At 38.3% G+C, this 20,411-nt stretch overlaps 1 protein-coding gene across 1 annotated transcript in view; it reads right to left on the bottom strand.

Annotated features, from left to right (window-relative positions):
- Nucleotides 1–20,411, bottom strand: part of nfatc3a (nuclear factor of activated T cells 3a) — a 108,061-nt gene that overhangs the window by 60,336 nt on the left and 27,314 nt on the right. The window contains exon 3 of the mRNA XM_057854415.1: nt 15,842–16,004. Within this exon, the coding sequence (XP_057710398.1) occupies nt 15,842–16,004 (163 nt within the window). The remainder of the gene's footprint in view (nt 1–15,841; nt 16,005–20,411) is intronic.

Below are 20,411 nucleotides of genomic sequence, written 5' to 3'. Positions count from 1 at the left end.
TCAGATGAGATGAGATGGTTCCATGAGACTTCATTGGAAAAAATGAGTGTGTTTTGTTCGAAAACTGTACAACCATAGAAACTATTCTAAATATTTAAAATATTGCATATTTTATATTTAAAAAATGTAATGATAAAAATGTTAATTTTTTTAAAGGAAAAAAACAAAAATAATATAAATAGAAATTCATGTATTTTGTTTAGTCATTTTTCAGCTTTTTTTTTTACTGCAAATATTTCATTTTTAATGCATTTTTTAAATGTATATCTTATTGATGTATTTAAATTTTTGCTATTTGGAAACTGTAACTGTAGCGAATATTTATAACATATTTTATTTAAATTTTTAAAAAGTCTTAGTACTAAATAAAATACTGATTTTAAAAAATGGGAAAAAATGAAATTTTGTTTCGAATTTTTATTGTATTTAATTATCTTTCATTAATTGTATTTATTGATTTGCATTTTTTGATTTAAAAAAATAATTATTGTCCTTTTAAAGTCATTTTTTATTTTTGGCAAAAACCAAAAAGGAGGTAAGGTAAATATCTTTTTATTTTTGATTGAAAAAAAAATGTTTATTTATTCATTTTAAATTTAATAAAGGTGGTAGGGGAGTAAATATTCTCAGATTTCTCTAGTAAGAAACAAAAAGTCAATGTAAATGTTTTCCTGTCTCAGGCCACACAAAATAGAGGTCTTAAGCAGTGTTGTTAATAACGGCGTTACAATATAACGGCGTTACTAACGGCGTTATTTTTTTCAGTAGTGAGTAATCTAATTAATTACTTTTCTCATCTTGGCAACGCCGTTACCGTTACTGAGGACGGAAAGGCATGCGTTACTATGCGTTACTATATTGGTCGAAAAGTCTGAGGGAGACGGACTCACCGAGACGACAGAGCAGAGCAGGAGTAGGGAGGAGGCAAGAAAGTTGTGACGCCGAGCAAACGCGATGCTAGGTAGCTCCAATAATACATGTTGTAGCCGATAGCCTACAAACTACGCCCGCATGTTATTGTAGATATGGTAGACATGGTAGATATCACATAGATATAACTAGATGCAAAATGACAGACATGGCACTAAATGAGTTAGTAGACAGCCGCCATCTTAACGCAGTAGACTTTTTAAGACGGCTCTGTTGTAGAGAACCTTCCTAGCGAACCTAAGTAACTTTTTATCTAAAATACTTCTAAATCGGCAAAATCTTGACTTGAATCTATCTTTAAATGATGAAACAGTTTTAAAACTTTCATATGTCGAAAGTAGAGAGAAGGGAACTAATGCAATAATGGGAGCAATTTTAACAACTTTTAACAGTTGATTAAGGGTAAAGGGTAAATTAGGCTAAAGAATTGGGCTCGGGCCAATTGTACCAAAAACCTTCACAAAAAACTTCACATAGTGTGGCCAATGTTTTTTTTTTTTTTTTTGAGGGCGGGAAAAAAAAAAAAAGTAATTATCACCAATTACTTTGCCAAGTAACTAATTACTCTTACATTCAGGTAATTGAGTTAGTAACGCAATTACTTTTTGGGAAAAGTAATTTGTAACTAAAATTAATTTTTTTTTTTCAGTAAGATTAACAACACTGGTCTTAAATTTGACTCTTTTGGTCTAGTTGCTCAGCATAATATCAATAGTTAAATTATGTTTAAAGTTAAAATGAGGTTAGCAAAAAAAGTAACATGTTGAGGACACAAAAACAGAAATGCCACGCTGCATTCTGACAGACAAGGCATTATAAAGAGGTTTATGGTGCCAACAGTTTGTTTCTAGAATAGATGAATTCACTACTTGTGGAAGAAATTGTTTTGAAAGCTGCTCTTCTTTCTAGTTTTCATTTCAGTATTTTTAAATTTTTCTCATACATATCCACTGTGTTGATCTCAGAGGCCACGTTGTTTGCCCAGCACGCTAGGGAGGGCAGAGGGAGCCAGGGGGCCAGTTGACTGTTTGTTTAAACAAGGTCAATAGATGTACACGCACAAGCATTTACTGTATACTGCATCAGAGCTGAATATGGCCTTGGAGGACGACTCTCTACGCTCCTTCCTGTTTCCCATTCTATCCTCCCCCGAACTCGCTATGAAACTCATGCTCCTTGCAACTTGCCCCTTGATGCCTGATTACGAAGAATGGCTTCCACAGTGCTTATCAAATGAAGCCCAGTGGCAAAGCAACAGCAGCATCAAGTGAAAAGCTCTAAATCGTTGTCCACACGCCAATTATTTTAGCCAGTCTATTCACTGAGGACGGCACATACAAAAGTGCAAAAGTTGCAAAAGTATTCGGCCCCCTTGAACCTTGCAACCTTTCGCCATATTTCAGGCTTCAAACATAAAGATATAAAATTTTAATTTTTTGTCAAGAATCAGCAACAAGTGGGACACAATCGTGAAGTGGAACAAAATCTATTGGGTAATTTAAACTTTTTTAACAAATAAAAAACTGAAAAGTGGGGCGTGCAATATTATTCGGCCCCCTTGCGTTAATACTTTGTAGCGCCACCTTTTGCTCCAATTACAGCTGCAAGTCGCTTGGGGTATGTTTCTATCAGTTTTGCACATCGAGAGACTGACATTCTTGCCCATGCTTCCTTGCAAAACAGCTCGAGCTCAGTGAGGTTGGATGGAGAGTGTTTGTGAACAGCAGTCTTCAGCTCTTTCCACAGATTCTCGATTGGATACAGGTCTGGACTTTGACTTGGCCATTCTAACACCTGGATACGTTTATTTTTGAACCATTCCATTGTAGATTTGGCTTTATGTTTTGGATCATTGTCCTGTTGGAAGATAAATCTCCGTCCCAGTCTCAGGTCTTGTGCAGATATCAACAGGTTTTCTTCCAGAATGTTCCTGTATTTGGCTGCATCCATCTTCCCGTCAATTTTAACCATCTTCCCTGTCCCTGCTGAAGAAAAGCAGGCCCAAACCATGATGCTGCCACCACCATGTTTGACAGTGGGGATGGTGTGTTCAGGGTGATGAGCTGTGTTGCTTTTACGCCAAACATATCGTTTTGCATTCTGGCCAAAAAGTTCAATTTTGGTTTCATCTGACCAGAGCACCTTCTTCCACATGTTTGGTGTGTCTCCCAGGTGGCTTGTGGCAAACTTTAAACGAGACTTTTTATGGATATCTTTGAGAAATGGCTTTCTTCTTGCCATTCTTCCATAAAGGCCAGATTTGTGCAGTGTACAACTGATTGTTGTCCTATGGACAGACTCTCCCACCTCAGCTGTAGATCTCTGCAGTTCATCCAGAGTGATCATGGGCCTCTTGGCTGCATCTCTGATCAGTTTTCTCCTTGTTTGAGAAGAAAGTTTGGAAGGACGGCCGGGTCTTGGTAGAGTTGCAGTGGTCTGATGCTCCTTCCATTTCAATATGATGGCTTGCACAGTGCTCCTTGAGATGTTTAAAGCTTGGGAAATCTTTTTGTATCCAAATCCGGCTTTAAACTTCTCCACAACAGTATCTCGGACCTGCCTGGTGTGTTCCTTGGTTTTCATAATGCTCTCTGCACTTTAAACAGAACCCTGAGACTATCACAGAGCAGGTGCATTTATACGGAGACTTGATTACACACAGGTGGATTCTATTTATCATCATCGGTCATTTAGGACAACATTGGATCTTTCAGAGATCCTCACTGAACTTCTGGAGTGAGTTTGCTGCACTGAAAGTAAAGGGGCCGAATAATATTGCACGCCCCACTTTTCAGTTTTTTATTTGTTAAAAAAGTTTAAATTATCCAATAAATGTTGTTCCACTTCACGATTGTGTCCCACTTATTGTTGATTCTTGACAAAAAAATTAAATTTCATATCTTTATGTTTGAAGCCTGAAATGTGGAGAAAGGTTGCAAGATTCAAGGGGGCCGAATACTTTTGCAAGGCACTGTAGGATTAAACGACCTGCAAAACAAAAAGGGGGCGAGCAAAGCTGAGCAATCAAACTAATGAATTAAAATCTTTCAAATAGTTTGCTTACGGTCAAACCCACCGTGAAAATGTGTGAACCCAGGCCATGGCAATGCTAAGATTTTAAGGATTTTAAAAAAGCGCAATCTTCTTTGTCCTGGCTGCTCAGCACAGTAAGTCCACTATATGTTATTTAACTGTTTGTCAACAGTTGTTTGTGTCTAAAGTCAAAATCCCTTTGGGATTTTTTTTAATAGGCCAAGTGGATATTTTAAGTAATTTAGGGAGGAAAATTTAACTCTATAAAGACCTGCGTCAGGTCAAATGGATTGCATGTCTAGTGCTGTCAGTGGCAGTCAATGAGTTAAAGGAGTGGCCAGTAAAGGGTTTAATGTTGCGTTCAGATCGGCTGCATTTTGTTGGGATGCCTGTCGCCATAGGCTGTTTTGTGTTCAACGACCTTTACATTGCCAAAAGTTGAAGTCTGCATACCCCGAACAACTTCCGGTTCACGTTAAGTTAAAAATAATATAACTACTTTAATCTCATAATTTTTCTCGACTTTTACCCCCAATTATTACTTCACTCTCCGAATATTACTCCAATAGTAGGTTTGTGTTGATATAGACCTTAAGTCAGCAGAAGTCTCAGCCCGTGAAGCCCAAACAACTTATAATAAAATAAGCAACAAATCAACTTCCATCTTGTAATATTATGATTTTAATCCTTTAATAATACAATGCATAACTTAATTCTCGTAATATTACAACTTTAATCTCGTAATATTGCAACTTTAATCTTGTAACACAGTGGTAACTCAACATACGAATTTTAATTCGTTCCAGGACCTGGTTTGTAACTCGAAATGGTCGTATGTTGAGCGGAATTTTCCCATAAGAATACATTACAATTCATTTAATCCGTTCCACAGCCCAAAAGCTACGCTAAATCCTTCATAAATACTGCAGGTACAATTACAAATAGCAATTACACATACCAAAATAAACAAACTATAAATACAAATAATAATAATATTACTAATCACTTTCTAGTGTGGCAGTTGGTTTTTGCATGCTGTTCCTGAATGTCCAGTGTGTCTGACGAGAGAGTGAGAGAGGTGCGGAAGAGTGGGAAGTTTTTACTTTCTCGTTTCATGTTCTGTTGTTGTTTGCGTCGGCTACGGCTGACAGTAACAATGTTGTGTTGCAAGTTCTGAAATAAATGATTAAAAACCTGACAAAAAGCTGGCGACTTCCTTGCTGATGTAACAATAATAATAATTGTCACCTTATAAGGATTAGCGAAAAGAGGTCGGAGGAGGACCGTTGAGATCATATACAAATTCCGGCCGTATTGTCAAGCCAGTTCACTGAGGCGCATGCCACGCTCATTACATCGTAATTTCAATGGTAAGTGTTACCTTTTTCTTTTTTTTTCCACCACCTGCAATAACCTTCTTGGAACCCATGTTGATTTCTCAAAAAAATCCCTGTGCTGCAGTTTTGCAGGAAAAAAAAACAATAAAACTGAGACGCTGCTGTAAATCATTGAATTTCAAGCATGTCGTCAGAAAAGTCGAGACAAATGACATGTCAAATTTTAGGTCGGATGTCGAAAGGATCGAATGCTGATGCGTTCATATATCGAGGTCAGGGCTCCAGACTAACATTGTTTACGAGGAACACAATGGCCCCTAACTTAAAATTTTAGGGGCGCAAGCAGAAGATTCAGGGGCGCACACTGTCAATCGACATGCCAAGTTTTCCTCTAATTTTCACAGTTTAACTGATATACAATTTCGAAATAAATGCATAAAACTAAAAACTTATGAATTTGTATTTTATTCTCTATCATTTTTTTGACATCAACCAATATAATGCTTACAAATTATGTTGACATAGGAATCTTTTATAGGGAGACCCAGCTGTAACATAGATGCAGAGTCTCCCATTCATGACAAAAAAAAAAATATATATGGCCTATCTGGTGAAACCGGCGACATCACATCCATCCGATTTTTGTCGTCGGTCGCGAGGCCGCCTATCACCCTTTCACGTGCGATTAAATTGACTTTGTATGGGAAACCATCATGCAACGAGAAAAAAACGAGGCCGGTTTGAGTGCAGCTAAAGATTTAGGGCTATAAGGCTGTGTTAACATCAGTAAAAATATGTTTTAAAAAGAATGGAATGTCTATCCTTCTGTTATTACAGTAGACACTTATTGCACAGTTCTCACATGTTCTTTTGTGACACACATGCCAGATTTTATGTTAGGTCTTCTCACCTCCATCCCTGTGGCCTGGTAGCAGGTAATACCAAAGTGCTCCTTGTATTTGTGTGGGCGCAGCAGCACTCAATTAAGCTGGTTAAATACGCACAAGGATACCTCAGCTAGCCAGAGAGGCTTTGGATTTATACGTCTCCTAGCAACAGGTGCACCGATTGTGATCTGTAGCAAGTCCCTGAGGAATGGCTAACGTGGCCACAGTCAGGGACAGGCGTTGCTATTCCACAATACAATGTTATATGAAAAAAAAAAAGATCTGTTGATCAAAGGTATGGTATTGTTACTAAATTAAAATTCTCACGACTTTTGTATTTCCTACACACATGCACGTTATTTGCAATATCTTTTTAATTACAGAAAATAACAACATCGGGCCCAAAACTATGGAATGCTGCAGCTGGATGTAATAGATTAGCTCATTTCAGCAGTCAGTGATTAAGAACAAGTACCTCGAATGATGCCTGTCAAATGTAAACCCTGTGAGTTTCTTTGCTACTGTAGATATACAGTAGACAGGAAAGGCTTCAAGTGTGAATCATTCTTTCCTAAAACAGCGGTGTCACATTCATCTTTGTCGCTGGCTATATTGTAGTGATGGTTTACTTGGGAGAGCCAATATGTCTCCCAACTAGGGCTTTTACGATTATTTGATTATCAAATTGAAACAATAACAAACTATGATAATCAATGAATGATTCAATCGTTCATAACTTTAAAAAAATATATATATATATATTTTCAGATTAATTTTAAATTTTAATGTATTTACATTATTTCAAATAAAATTTACGGAAGAGAATTGGGGGCACGGAAGAGGTAAATAGATAGGCAAGGTTCTGATTTTATTTTTAGAGTCAGAATTCCAGAATTTTGAGAATGAAGTAAGAATTCTGAGAATAAAATAAAAAGTCAGAATTGTGACTTTTAAATTCAGAATCTTGACCACATTTTTTTTTAATCTTGTCCCTTTTTTTCTTCAGTGGCCCTAATCCCCTTCTATAAAAATTAATTAGGATGCAGTCCCTGTTCTCAACCCTGTTTTTCTGTTGATAAGCAGCTCAGTGGTGCGTGGCACAGTCACAAAAGGAAGTCACGGCCATGCCCACACGGCTGCTGTGGCGTCATCGGGTGACATCACACCACTAGAGTCAAGGCCCACGGAGAATAGAGTGCAGGGCTCACAGGAATGAAAGGGGGAAATCTGTAACAAAAGGGTGGTGCAGCTTCTGAAACAGTAAAAAAAAAAAAACTCACATTGCGTATTCCTCTTTGCAATTCTTAGAATATTGTTTATAAAATCGATTATGCTTTCATTATTATCCAAATTGCAAAGCTGTTATCTGACTTTGCTGGCACACGTGTTATTATGCCTCTGGGGAATAGCACTATCCACACCTTGAGTGCACCTGGGGAACACGATATGTGCAAGCTTGTTTACACTCTTGTGTGCTCTGACCCCCTTGCGAGTGGGTCAAGTAACTTGAAGTTAACCCCTTCGAGTGTTCCACTCAGTTCTGCCCTCAGACTATATGAAGCGTGTGCAAAGCACAAAGCAGGTGTCTATTTTGCCTATACGTAGTATTTGTTTTTGGGAAAACAATTATTATGTCATACGGTACACTTTAAAGCAAACTATGGCTAGGGTTATACCGCAGGTCTTAATGCACGAATCCGATTTCTTCGTGTTTTTTCCGACTCTTTGTTTTTCCGACTCGAGTGAGGCATTAACTTGACGGTCTGTACGTGAAAGGTTGCATAGAAGTGGACCATTTTAAATCCGATCAGGGTCACTTTCGTATGTGGTTTAAACCCGATCTGGGCCACATTTTTCCAGGATGTGGCGGCGGTCTGAACTGTCAAGTCTCCTAAATCGAAATTCATGCAGCAATTACATCAGCAAAGAGCGAGAGCAGCAGGCAGGACAGCAGCAATGTAGCTGTGCATTAGCACCTAGCTTGAACTCGGCTTTTATGCAGGAGGCGGGCTTGACCACAGTCATAAAAAGATAAAATGAAGAAAAAGGATAAGCCTGATAATGCTCGACTTTCTTTCTGTATGCCAAATGAGCAATATTTCAGTATTGCTTACATGGCCGAGTCAGGGCAAACTGACGCACACAAGTAAGGCTTATGTGCATGCATCATGCACGCACAGTGCGCGCATGCGTTCTATCAGCCCATGTAAACTTTGAATATAAGACTCAACGGGGATTATTGATGTCTGTTATTTGTGTCCTCTTTTTGGAAATCAAAATATGATCACCCTGGAATGACATACAGCCAGCATGTGTAGTTATATGTTTTGATGCTTCTGCGCATGCCGGTCAGTTTCCTCAGCGCGTGTCGGACTGAGAATTAGTGCGCATGCGTATTACTTGAATTGGGCTCAATGAACAAAGGCAGTCTGAATGGGCCAAAAAAAAAAAAGATATGATTAAAAAATCCTAATTTTGCATTAAAAAAGACCTGCCTTATGAACCTAGCCTATGAAGCATAGGATGTAATGAGATCAGGAGGGCAAGTTCTGATACTAAAAATGTTTGCTTAACAATAGGCTGATGTTTAACTGCTTGTCTGGAAGATTTTTTTTTTCCCAGACCAACACATTACAGTAATCAAGCTACATAAAACTAGACAAGTTCTTGGTCTTGAACAGTGTTCAGTAAAAAGGGCTCCTCTGAGATTCTGTGCAGAAAATCAAAATGTCATATTTTGTGAAAAATTTTAATTATTATATGAATTATTAAAGAGCATCTATAGTATCTTTAAAATTCCACAGCTGTTTTGGCTAAATAAATTTAGAAAAACAACTGGTTAAAACTGAAAAGTTTAAGCAAACAGGACTACAATTAAAGTAAATATGCAATAAGTTTCTCTAACCAGGGATCGAACCCTGGCCACCGCAATGACAGCAGTGGGCACAGACAATTAAGATAAACACCCTGGGTGACTGACCAGTTGCCGGCGCACACTTTTGAAGGCAGCGGAAGTGAGGCTAAGTTCTCAGAATTTATCAAATTCAGTATACTCAGAAAATTCAGTACGGCCAACAAACTTGATCATACAAGGTAATTCATCCAATTCATTCAAGTTCACAATAAACTTGATAAAATAATTTAGGAATAAAGTTACTAAAGAGAACTTAAGAATGACTAAGAATTACATAAGAGTCTGAATTATGTCTACTTAAAATTATTAGTTAGCAAGACTAATAAAGGAAGTTTTACTTTTTAAAGTAGATCATAACTACAGTGCTTTATTTTTAAATGACGGTAACTAGGAAGCCATATTATATACATTTTTATTTCTAAAATGGCCAACAATGGTATAAAACAGAACAGAATAATGTAACAACTTCGATAGCTAATCAAAGGATTAGAATTTAGGCCAAGAATACAGCAAATCTTGGTTGTCAAACTTTGACCGCTTAATTATGCATCGTCACATATGGCAGGATAGAATCTTGGTCAGGCTGAGGTTGAAATAGTTAATTATCAGCCTGAAGGGGAGTATGCCTGACTGATTATGTGAGAACAGACAGGCTTCTTCTTAAGCGGCAATTATAATACAACAAAACGTTGGTTTTGCGAGTTATTTTCAAGAGATTTTATGCCAACATCTGTTTGACCTTTTGAACCAATTGTTGTAAGTGTTCCCTCCAGTACTCAATCTGCATAATTAACACATTTCTGAACTTTCAACACCCTGTTACCCAACAAAAGGTGACGCAAAAGAAGGCCCTAAAGACAAACCACAAACTCATGATCCGGTCCAAGATTTGTGCTTTAAAACAAATTGTTATCAGATCAAAGGTCAAGCTGCCATCCTTATGAAACCTTTATGAACTACACAGACATTATTTCTAAATGAATAAGCATTCTTCACTGTTCAAAATACAGTTTAACTGTCAATAGTAAAATCTTAGTAGAATGAATGAATTTGGGAGAGACTTCCAGAAGAAACTCAGCAATAGTTCACAACAGGTTCTACTTTAATCCATCAGAGACATGCTTATTACCACAACAGTAAAATATCAATATGACAAGGTCTTTTACTATTTCTCACTTGAGTTGCTCCAATTTTTTTTATTCTTCAACAAGGCAAAGATAGTCCTAGCCTCAAAATGACTGCACACTAAAATCTATTTGTAAAGTAAAACCATACACTAGTTATTACCAGCTTGAAGCAGCTTTACAATGTTAAACATTCCACTGATCTGTTAAGAACTACTGAGGAAACGCCTGGATGTTGGAGGCGGTGAAAAATAGTTCTAGAGCATTATCAGTTACTGGCATCTGTACCTCAAGTATGAAGATTATTCCAAGTAAGAAGGGGGGTTTCTACGCTTGCGGTGAAAGCACACTGTGTTTGAAATGCGGAAGGAAATCCCTGAAAAGTGGTGAAACAGTCTGACTCTGAGGAAGTAGCTGCTGAATTCAGCAGCATTTTGTCTTGATCTGTTTCTCCTATTTTGCGTACAACTGAAAGGTGTAACAGGTGAACTACGTGGCTTTCAAATATGTTCCTTCAGACTGGTTTAATTACAAAATAAACAGGGCAGTAAGGCGTATATAGTATTTTTCTGTGAGCTTAAGTCAGAAGGTGCAGACATTCCCTGTTAAATCTAGCCCATCTTGCATTCTGCAAAAGTCTTAGGCAATGTTCTCCTCAAAATTCTGGAGGTTTTTGTAAGTCTAGCGCTCTGTGAAGGTGACACTATGTATTGCAAGTTTTCAATTCCTTCACTGCTACGGTTCGCCAAATGCCAAAGGACAAAATAACATGGACATCATGCGTTCAGTCATATGCAGACTCTTTGAATAATTTAATCAGATTTTTTTGAAAAATGAAAAAAAACAACCACATGTAATCCAGAGCATTGCGTTGCAGCAGTGTGGGCATTCAGTAACCATGGCAAATCAGTCATAAGCACAATATTGTATTGTAATATGAATGGAGTAGTGGGCGTACGACATCATCAGTTCGCCAATTACTAACTTCTATTTTCGCTATGGAAGTTCCTGTATAAAATGTGACATTTATATAAATTAATTTCTCTTGAAATTCACATTTTAGGAAAATCCCACACTCTGGGAATGACTGGCGTTCTGACCGAAAATTTGGCGCCAGAACCATCGGCCGGCTTTTGGTTATAATGTTTTGAAGACCGAAAGTTTACTACCAAATAATGTGAAGAACTAGTGATGCACGATAATACATTTTTCAACCGATACCGATAACCGATAATTTCCTCCTCATTCCAACCGATAACCGATAATGTCAAGCCGATAATTCTATTAAAAGATTTATGTAAAATTTTAAAGTATACACAAAAGAAAATATTACTGTCCAAAAATATGATTTATTGCTCTTTTTTTTCAACATAAAATATGAACAAGTCGTCAATTCAAACATCTAAATAATGACAGATTGTCTGACATTGTGTAATGGTAAACCTTTGGCAACAATTACTTACAGAGTAAATACCTAAGTTGGACAAAAATGCCTTTAAAAGTAAGCCATTCCTAACATATATAACATTAATACACTGCAAAACACACTTCCTTAAAACTAGTCAGTTTTAAGTGTAAATCTATTGGCAATAAGTGAAATGATCTGCCATCGCTTCAAATGTATTTCTCTCAGATTTCTTGGAAGAAAAATAGCTAGCTGAAAATAATCTTAACAGCATTGTTTTAAGCAATACATTATTATACTTAATCCTAAAAAAAAAAAAAAAAAAAAAAAACGGAAGAAGCAAAGATTTTGAATAATATTTGTGGCTACAGAATATTGATTTAAGAATTTGATTATCTACTGTGACTGTAATTGAGCAGAGAAATAAGTTAAATAATTTGAAGTTATTGCTAATGTTATATGCTTTGTTGCACACTGTGAAATTGATTAACTCAAAAGAGCGAGATGTCATGTACCCATTCTGCAACGCTTTGTTTACATTTGCGGCTTTCGCGACATTTGTTTTACAGCAGCTAAACTGCTACACGGCAGTACTATTTGGACGGAGTTGGAGCTCGCATCCGCGTGTGTGTTGTTTTGTGCCCGAGTTTTGTTAAGCCGAAAATAAAAGCAGCATTACAAAGTCATCTGACCGCTCGTCATTTTACATACTGAATGCATTATTGACTGGCTGACTTCGTTTTCTCCATGTTTAAATTATCATCTAACCACTGTGCCGTCATGATAAGCTTGCTTACTGGACATCACTTTTTCATGAAGAATGGTGGTCGTATAAACTGCATTATTTTTTTATCCAGGGCTTTGGCTCTCGGGTCATTTAGGTAAAAAGAAAGAAAAAAAAAAAAACGTGTCTTGTCTCGGCGGCGGCGGCAGCTACGTTCGTACCGGATAATCCGCCCGCCCCGGCCGGTTCGCCGCGGCGTATTCGGGTCCTGGCTCTGCTCGCACGCCGTGGGGGAACGCACCACGAAACCGGGGTGTTCGCTGGAGGTCCCGAGGCCGGGGAACCGGGCTCGGCGGCGGCCTGCCGGACCGGCCAGAGCGGCGGGCTCCGTCGGAAGACGGCTACTTGCCGACTATCGGTCTCCAGTCGTGCCGGTGTTTAGCCTTAGATGCGAATTTACCACCCGCCTTGGGCTGCATTCCCAAACAGCCCAACTCTGTATCGTCACAAGCCCTGTAGTTTATCTTAGTGTTTACAATAGCTTTAGCATTCCCGCTAGCAGCAGCCTCGTATTCGTTCCAAAAATCTTTGTGATGCAGGTTTAAATGGCTGCTGGGTTAGTGGTTTTGAATGAGGACGCTTTCTTTCTGCCTTGTGGAACTTCTACGGTACATATTTCGCAGATGGCGAGAGCGTCGTTTTTTTTAGTAACAGCCGCCATAATATTCAACTACTTCTTGTCGTGTAACTCCGCCTCCTCAACCCCTCCTCCCTCAGGGGCTTCAGAGAGGGGAGGGGTTGAGGAGGCGGCGTGCTGAATTCTTCGGTTGCGCACATTTGGAGGCCAAATCAAGTATATAATTATCGGATTGCATTATCGGTTGAATTTTTTTATTATCTGGATTATCTGTGTGACGTCATAATTGCCATTATCGGCCGATAATTATCGGTGACCGATATTATCGTGTATCTTTATGAAGAACCTTAGTCCTCTAAATGCTGCTTGACACTGTCTTGCAAACACTCATGGCTAATAACCGACATGTCCGCGGTTTTGAAGTATTTTGAGATATCAAAGAAATGTGTGCTGATAGCAGTCCGTAAAATCAGTTCTGCTGAGGTTTTTTTGAGGGGGCACACCACCGAAGAATTTTTCTTCCTAAGTTTTAATCAGCCACTTGTCCTACAAACAATACGACGAGTATAGGAAGCTCACAGACACGAAAATAAAAAAAAGAAGTTGTTCTCATTATACCAACCCCTTCTGTGGCTGAGGCTTTTGACAGGGTGAAAATGTTTCTTCGGGATATTGCCAGGGCAAAGGGCATTAATCAGAAAATAATGAAACATACATTTTTTTTTTTTTTTTTGATGAAATAAAAAAATTAATTGTATACAGTTGGCACGGTGGGCGAGTGGTTAGCACGTCCGCCTCACAGTTCTGAGATCAAGGGTTCAATATTGGGCTCCGGCCTTGTGTGGTGTTTGCATTTTCTCCCCGTTCCTGTGTGGATTTTGTCCGGGGACTCGGGTTTCCTCCCACATCCCAAAAACATGCGTGGTGGTAGGCTGATTGAAAACTCCATATTGTCCGTAGGTATGAGTGTGTGCATAAATGGTTGTTCGTCTCATTGTGCCCTGCGATTTGCTGGCAACCAATTCAGGGTGTACCCCGCCTACTGCCCGTAGCTAGCTGGGATAGGTTCCAGCTACCTCAGCGAGCCTCTTGAGGATAAGCGGCATGGAAAATAAATGAATGAATGAATTGTATACATGTGTATTATTCGGCTTTTGGTTTTCGACCAAGTGTTTCCAATATTCGGTCTTGGCTATGAATTTAACTTTCAGTACATTCCTAGGAATTACAGCCATACTCAGACTTCAGTGAGTCGCAGACTTTGGGATGGTCCGTGCAATTGGTCAGTGTGCATTGAATGTGTGCAAGCCAGGCGCGTAAAAAATAGACTTAAAGTATGGAAGAACGATTGTGTGTTTGTGTCATCTTGTTTATTAACTCATTTGCTCCCAAAAACGTATGAATTTTTATTTGTAATTGTTTCAGTGTCCCAAAGACGTATTTATACATCTTTTACGTTTTTTTTTCACAAGAGACATCTCTGGGTTCTGATTCAATTTAGCTCCAAATAGTGCTGCAATGATTAATCAATTAACTCGAGTATTCAATTAGAAAAAAAATATTCGAATTAAATTTTGTTTCTTCGAGTATTCGTTTAATCAAAGTGGCGTTGTAATGGTTTATTTTGAAAGTGTTTACATTTAGTTTCATTGATTAGGGTGGACACACTGCCCTCTGGTCTGCCTCATTTCACATGGCTGAATCCAACTGCTTCCTGTTAAGACCAACGTAAGCTAAGTTTTTGTTTGAGCTAATGTTTTTTAATGCATTCGTAATTTAGGTTATAGGTATATTTAGCCATTTTTTTTGTGGGAATAGAGTCTGAACCATTTGTCAAGAGCCTTGAAAAAAAATTGTAAGCATTTTATAGCATTTAAGCTAATGGACGTTTGCTATGTAAATTAGTCAATTGTTCTTTTGTTGTACATAGACCCTCATTTATCTAGTTTTTTTATACCGTTTGAGGCTCAGCTAAGGTATTTTAATTTTTCATGATCCTTATCCGATTACTCGATTATTCGAACTAACTAGTTCATCGATTAATCGACTACTAAAATAATCAATAGCTGCACCCCTAGCTCCAAAGCAAAAAGCTGAAAATCCATTTTAAAGCAATAAAACTGGCCACTGAAGGGCAGTAGCGCATTTGGTAAGACCCGCAACCCGATTCAACGGCAAGGAACGGCTAGGCCGCACGGCCGGGGCGCCGTCGGAAGACGATGTCCAGGATGCCAGGCGCGGACTACCGAGCAGAACGAACGGGACCACCGTTAAGTCTGTGCTGCTCGCGAGCAGAGCCCGCAGACACTCAAGAAAATTCATCTTTATGAGACAGTCGGCAATGAGGGAAAAGTTTACCCGGCTGTCGCGGCCACAACAGCGCCACCTCTCAGTTAGCTATGTGTAAATAAATTGTTACGTTGCTATCAAAAGCTCTATTTGTCTTATTGTTTATGTTATTTTGTAAAAGGAAAACATTATTGAGATGTCTGGGATGTAACTAAAGCAAAAAAATAGCTGTGTTAAAGTCAAAGTTATGTTTGAAATGCATGCTTTCACAAAAAGCTCAATTTCTTTTTTTTCATCAGAAATAGGAAAATTGCTCAAACTAATCTATTTTCTAATGCTGATTTCTAAAGAATGGATAAAGATATGAACTAACATTTTTTCCTGCTGAAAGAAGAGATTCTAATCTTTCTTTTGGTGGGTTCCATGTTTATGTAGCAATAGAACAGAAATTTCTGTGGACCTTGCAAAATCAGTCAAAACCCAGTAAAACGGCCGGGAGCACAGGGGGTTGCACCGGTGAAAATGGCTGGGAGTGAATGAGTTAACTGTCAAATGCGATACCTTGACAATGGGATGGCCACTTGACGCAGCTTTGACAGCTCCTCTGCTGCCCTCTGTTTCGTAGTGCGCTCGGTGGTGTGCTTTGGGCTGCACTTCAATCGTCAATTCATACTGGCCAAACTGACTTGGCAGTGGCCAGTCTAGGGGAGGGAGTGACGAGGTCCTGAGGAGAAAACACCAAATAAACTTTCAATTTAAAATAGTACTGTACTCAGAAGTGCGACGAAAAGTGAGGCAAGAAAAAAAACATTGTAAAACACCAAATTTGTTTTTGTTGGTTTTGTGTTATTTGTTGCACCTAAATTGTAATTCCTTAGAAAGTTTCCTTGAAACCAGTCACAGCTCTATGTCGTTTTTGCAGAATTCTGCTAACTAACCATGCAACATTCTGTGAACTTATTTGCCTTGTCAGTGCTAAGAATCCTTGCCTTTGGCATAGCATAACTGTGATATAGGTGAAAAAAATAATTCAAAGTTTTAACAATTCTTTACGGTAACATCAATTTTTTAATGCAACACTTGGGAGCTTTTCAGTTTTGGTCGATATCAGCTATGCCGGTGGACATAAGCGGTAGTGTTTTGCCTAAAGGAAGATTGCGTTTCTCATGAGGACCAGCACTGTGTTTCCCATGAGGGCCAGCGAACACCCGAAAAGTGTCGTAAAATCATGAATGAATCAAAAATCAATCTCCCAGTCGCTTTGAGATGGATTAAACAACATTACTGTTTCCATCGGCTGTGTGAAGGACGAATAGTAATAAGGTAATGAATCCAGTTGTGGCTAAACAATAGCATATGATGGTTAGCAACCGTGTGGCTTAGTATGGCTAACCCCCCTCAAACCCCACCCAAACTTATCAGTGCAGACGAATTCGTTTGGGAGGGGGTGTCGTGTCACGCCAGCGAATGGAAGCCGGGCAAATGTTTATTCTGTATATCCTGGTAGCCTCTCTTTTTTTGCCTACTCAGAACAAGCTTTTTGTCTATTTAGTTGCGCTGCCCTCTTTGCAGCATTTCAGCGAAAGCGTTCACTTCGACTTCCGTCTTTATAACGAATGGGGAAAGGGGGAAGTGACGTATGCTGTACAGCAGTCAGCACATTTGTAGTTTTTTGTGTTGCAAGGTTCCTGCCACTAGAGGTGTGCGAAATTTCCGATTCTTTGATTATTCGCAATTCGGCCGTGGTAGATTAGAGAACAATTCACAAACATCCAAATTCCGATTATTGAAATACGCCAAGTAAAGCCGAACTAAAACACAGCGCGGTCTTGCGGACGCAATGAGGAACGGACCGAGAGTAAACAGCATGCATTTTATCACCCGGGTAATGACAATGCTCAACTCTCGGCTCTGGCTCAACTCATGCCGCTAGATAAAAAAACAATAATACCTGACTGCCGCCGACAGCGGCTACAAACTACGTCCACATAATGCTATGGTAGATATCACATGTATAAAGATCTAGATGCGAAATGAGAGACTTGCCGGCGTTACTAAACAGACGCCATCTTAAAGCAGTAGACTTCCCCGGAAGGCTGTTGTAGCGAACCTTCCAAGCGAACCAAACTAACTTTTTTAAATACTCCTAAATCGGCAAAATCTTGACTTTAATCTATCTTTAAATGATGAAACACTTTTAAAACTTTCAGATGTTGAAAGTAGACAGAAGGAATATTATGAAATATCGGGAGCAATTTTAACAACTTTAACTGTTGATTCACAACATTAAATTAATTGAATGTAGTTGAAAGCTGCTAATACAGAATGGGGACTTGGGTATTTTATTTACTGTTGTGAACTGTTAACTTGATATTGAAACAGTCATTAAAGCCTGTGAGGATTTTTATACAATTTTTGTAACTAATGTACGAAACATTAAAATCAGCTAATAGCTGGGGGGGTGGGGGGTTGTCAATAATCGATTTATAATTGAATCGTAGCCTCTGAATCGTAATCGTAATCAAATCTTAGGTGCCCACAGATTCCCACCTCTACCTGCCATTTTCCTCAAAGTTAGTTAGTGCAAGTGAAAGTGATACAGACTCAAGATATAAAAGAGGTGTCATTCAACCAGTTGTCAGATGACATATTATCACAAATGTTATGAAAATATTTTGTAATGTTTGAAAAATTACCTAGTGTTGCTTTAATAATAAATGACACTACCAGAATACCACAAACTTCATGTATTGCCACAAAAGAAGTATTGTGTATAGGAAAACTAAAAAAAGTATTGTGTATAGGAAAACTAAAGGTTTCCTATAGCTACGGTTTAATTATATTTTAAATAATTGAAGTAAATATTATTTCCAATTTAAACCGTTGACCAACGTCTTATAACTGTTAAACCTGGTTATATTTCGGAAACCATTTTTATCACTGTTTACTTTATTACTTTTTTTGGGAGGATCTAGCAAAAAAAAAAAAAAAAAAAACGTGCCTGTGCATGTGTTGTCCATGTATTGTGTGCCACACTGTTTTTCCTAACTCACCCATTTTTTTCAAATCTATGTTGTGGCAACCATATTTGAACAGCAGCAATCAAAAAAATATGGCCCTCTCAACTGAGTCCCTATTCAAGTAAATTACATCTGATACCAACACAACCACCATCAACTATCATTAAAAGGGATTTGTACTGTTTTGGGTTTTTGTCAGCACAATAGGTAGAAGAACGTCAAATTGTGCAGAAAGTATGGTCAAAAAAAGACATTGTGGTGACATCTAAATATACTGAGAAAAACCATGTGGTGTTCCGGGTGGTGAATAGGTCAGATAAACACCAGACTTTGTCCAGGAGGACCGTTACTTATCTCCATTTCCATTGAAAATACTTATTCTTTGTTCACTTTTTGGAAATGTTCTCCTTCTAAATTTTAACATATGTAACCATTGTAATGGAGGTTTGTATAGGTTTTCCTGACAAGAGCTATTACATAACGACCTGATCAAGTGTGGCTAATAAGGCTGCCATGGTAATAGAAGTAGAGAAGGCCAGATGAAACGTGAGTAGAGACGGAGGGGTGCCCTATAGATTATCTCAGCATAACCTTTCTCAAATGTCTGAGTGTGACTGTAGAGGCTCCCAGTCCAATCACAAAGTTCTCATCAACCAACTAGCAGATGTACGGAACAATACATGAATATAATGTATAAATTCAACTGAAGTACTAGACAACAAGGGGTAATAATAACAAAGCACCCCACTTATGAGTTTGGTCTTTGGTCTTGATGTAACGACTGAATTTGTCCCAATTTGGGTGCTACGTTGTGTGAGAGATTCTGACACCTTAACAGTGCAAAAAGGCTGCTCAAATTTTAAGGCTCGCTGAGATGCATTCTTATTTAGTTGATTTCTTGCCGAATATATGACTTGCTGTAGACAGTATTGTGACCACTGCTCAGTCTTGGAAAACATTTAAACAGTATTGGGGTGAAAAAATATACATTTTGAACAGCATGTCGGATATCAGAAGCTTAGTGAGATTAGAAAAGTTCATATGTGAGGGATGTTAAGGTAACATTTAGCCACCTACAATCATCACTGAGTGTGTGTACATGCGTGTGAAGAACCTTAATATAGCGAGATATCCAAAACCAGCACGTGTGAAAAAAAGATCTGAATGATCAAAGTCACAATAATATCTTAGATTTTTTGGGCGTAAGCATTTTCTACGTGAGCTTGCTAATTTAGAACAAAGTTTAATGGCTTAGTAGCTTAATGTGAAAAAACAGCAATTGTCACCCAAAATTTTTATGTGGACATACTATATTTCTGAATGACTACAGAAATGAAGAATTATTCATTGTATAGAAGCTAAAATCAGAGGGTGTAAACAATTCAACGATTAATAAAATAGGTGTTGATTGATTTGACAATCCACTGGTTGTCACTTCATCGATTTATTTGGACGCCCTATTGGATGGGTTTTTAAATGTTACACTATGACACCTTGGCATCAAACATTTCTGCCTCAACATTATCTCTTACTTGCTCTGTCAATGCAGTTTAAAGTGGCAAAGGGAAGAAAAAAACGCCTCAATTTGTCTATTGCCATTATGCAACATATACATGCTATAGTGGGACATTGTTATAATTCATAAGTGGAAAATACGGGCAAGTGCACCTGCTATGTCAGCATATGTTTGCCTCCATGTCAACAAATGCACGAAAGTGTGTTGTTGACCTTGTTATACGCTTGGTTAGGGATGGGAATCGAGAACCGGTTCCTTTAGAGAACGGGTTCCATGCATTTCAATTCCAAGGAATCGTTTGGATGTTTATCTAAAAATTCTCTTAATCACGTAATTAATCACGTAATTTATACTTGTTACACACGCTCGATTCAGCAGGTAAAACTACATGATTATTCAAAGGTTGACCACTCACTATGTATTATCTAGAGACCCGTCGACGAGTGATTTTGCATTGATTTTCGTAGGCCATTCATGAGACTACTTAAAGAAATGGGGATTTTTCCAAAAAAGTCTATTAATGGGTCTATCGTATTCCTTGTCGAATACTCTATAAGAAAAATATAACATATATGCATCTAATATAATCCTAAAT

The sequence above is a fragment of the Corythoichthys intestinalis genome, chromosome 1 (genome assembly GCF_030265065.1).
Source record: "Corythoichthys intestinalis isolate RoL2023-P3 chromosome 1, ASM3026506v1, whole genome shotgun sequence".
NCBI lineage: Eukaryota > Metazoa > Chordata > Actinopteri > Syngnathiformes > Syngnathidae > Corythoichthys > Corythoichthys intestinalis.
The sequence above is the reverse complement of the archived record's forward strand: the minus strand, read 5'-3'. Positions and strand labels throughout refer to the sequence as shown.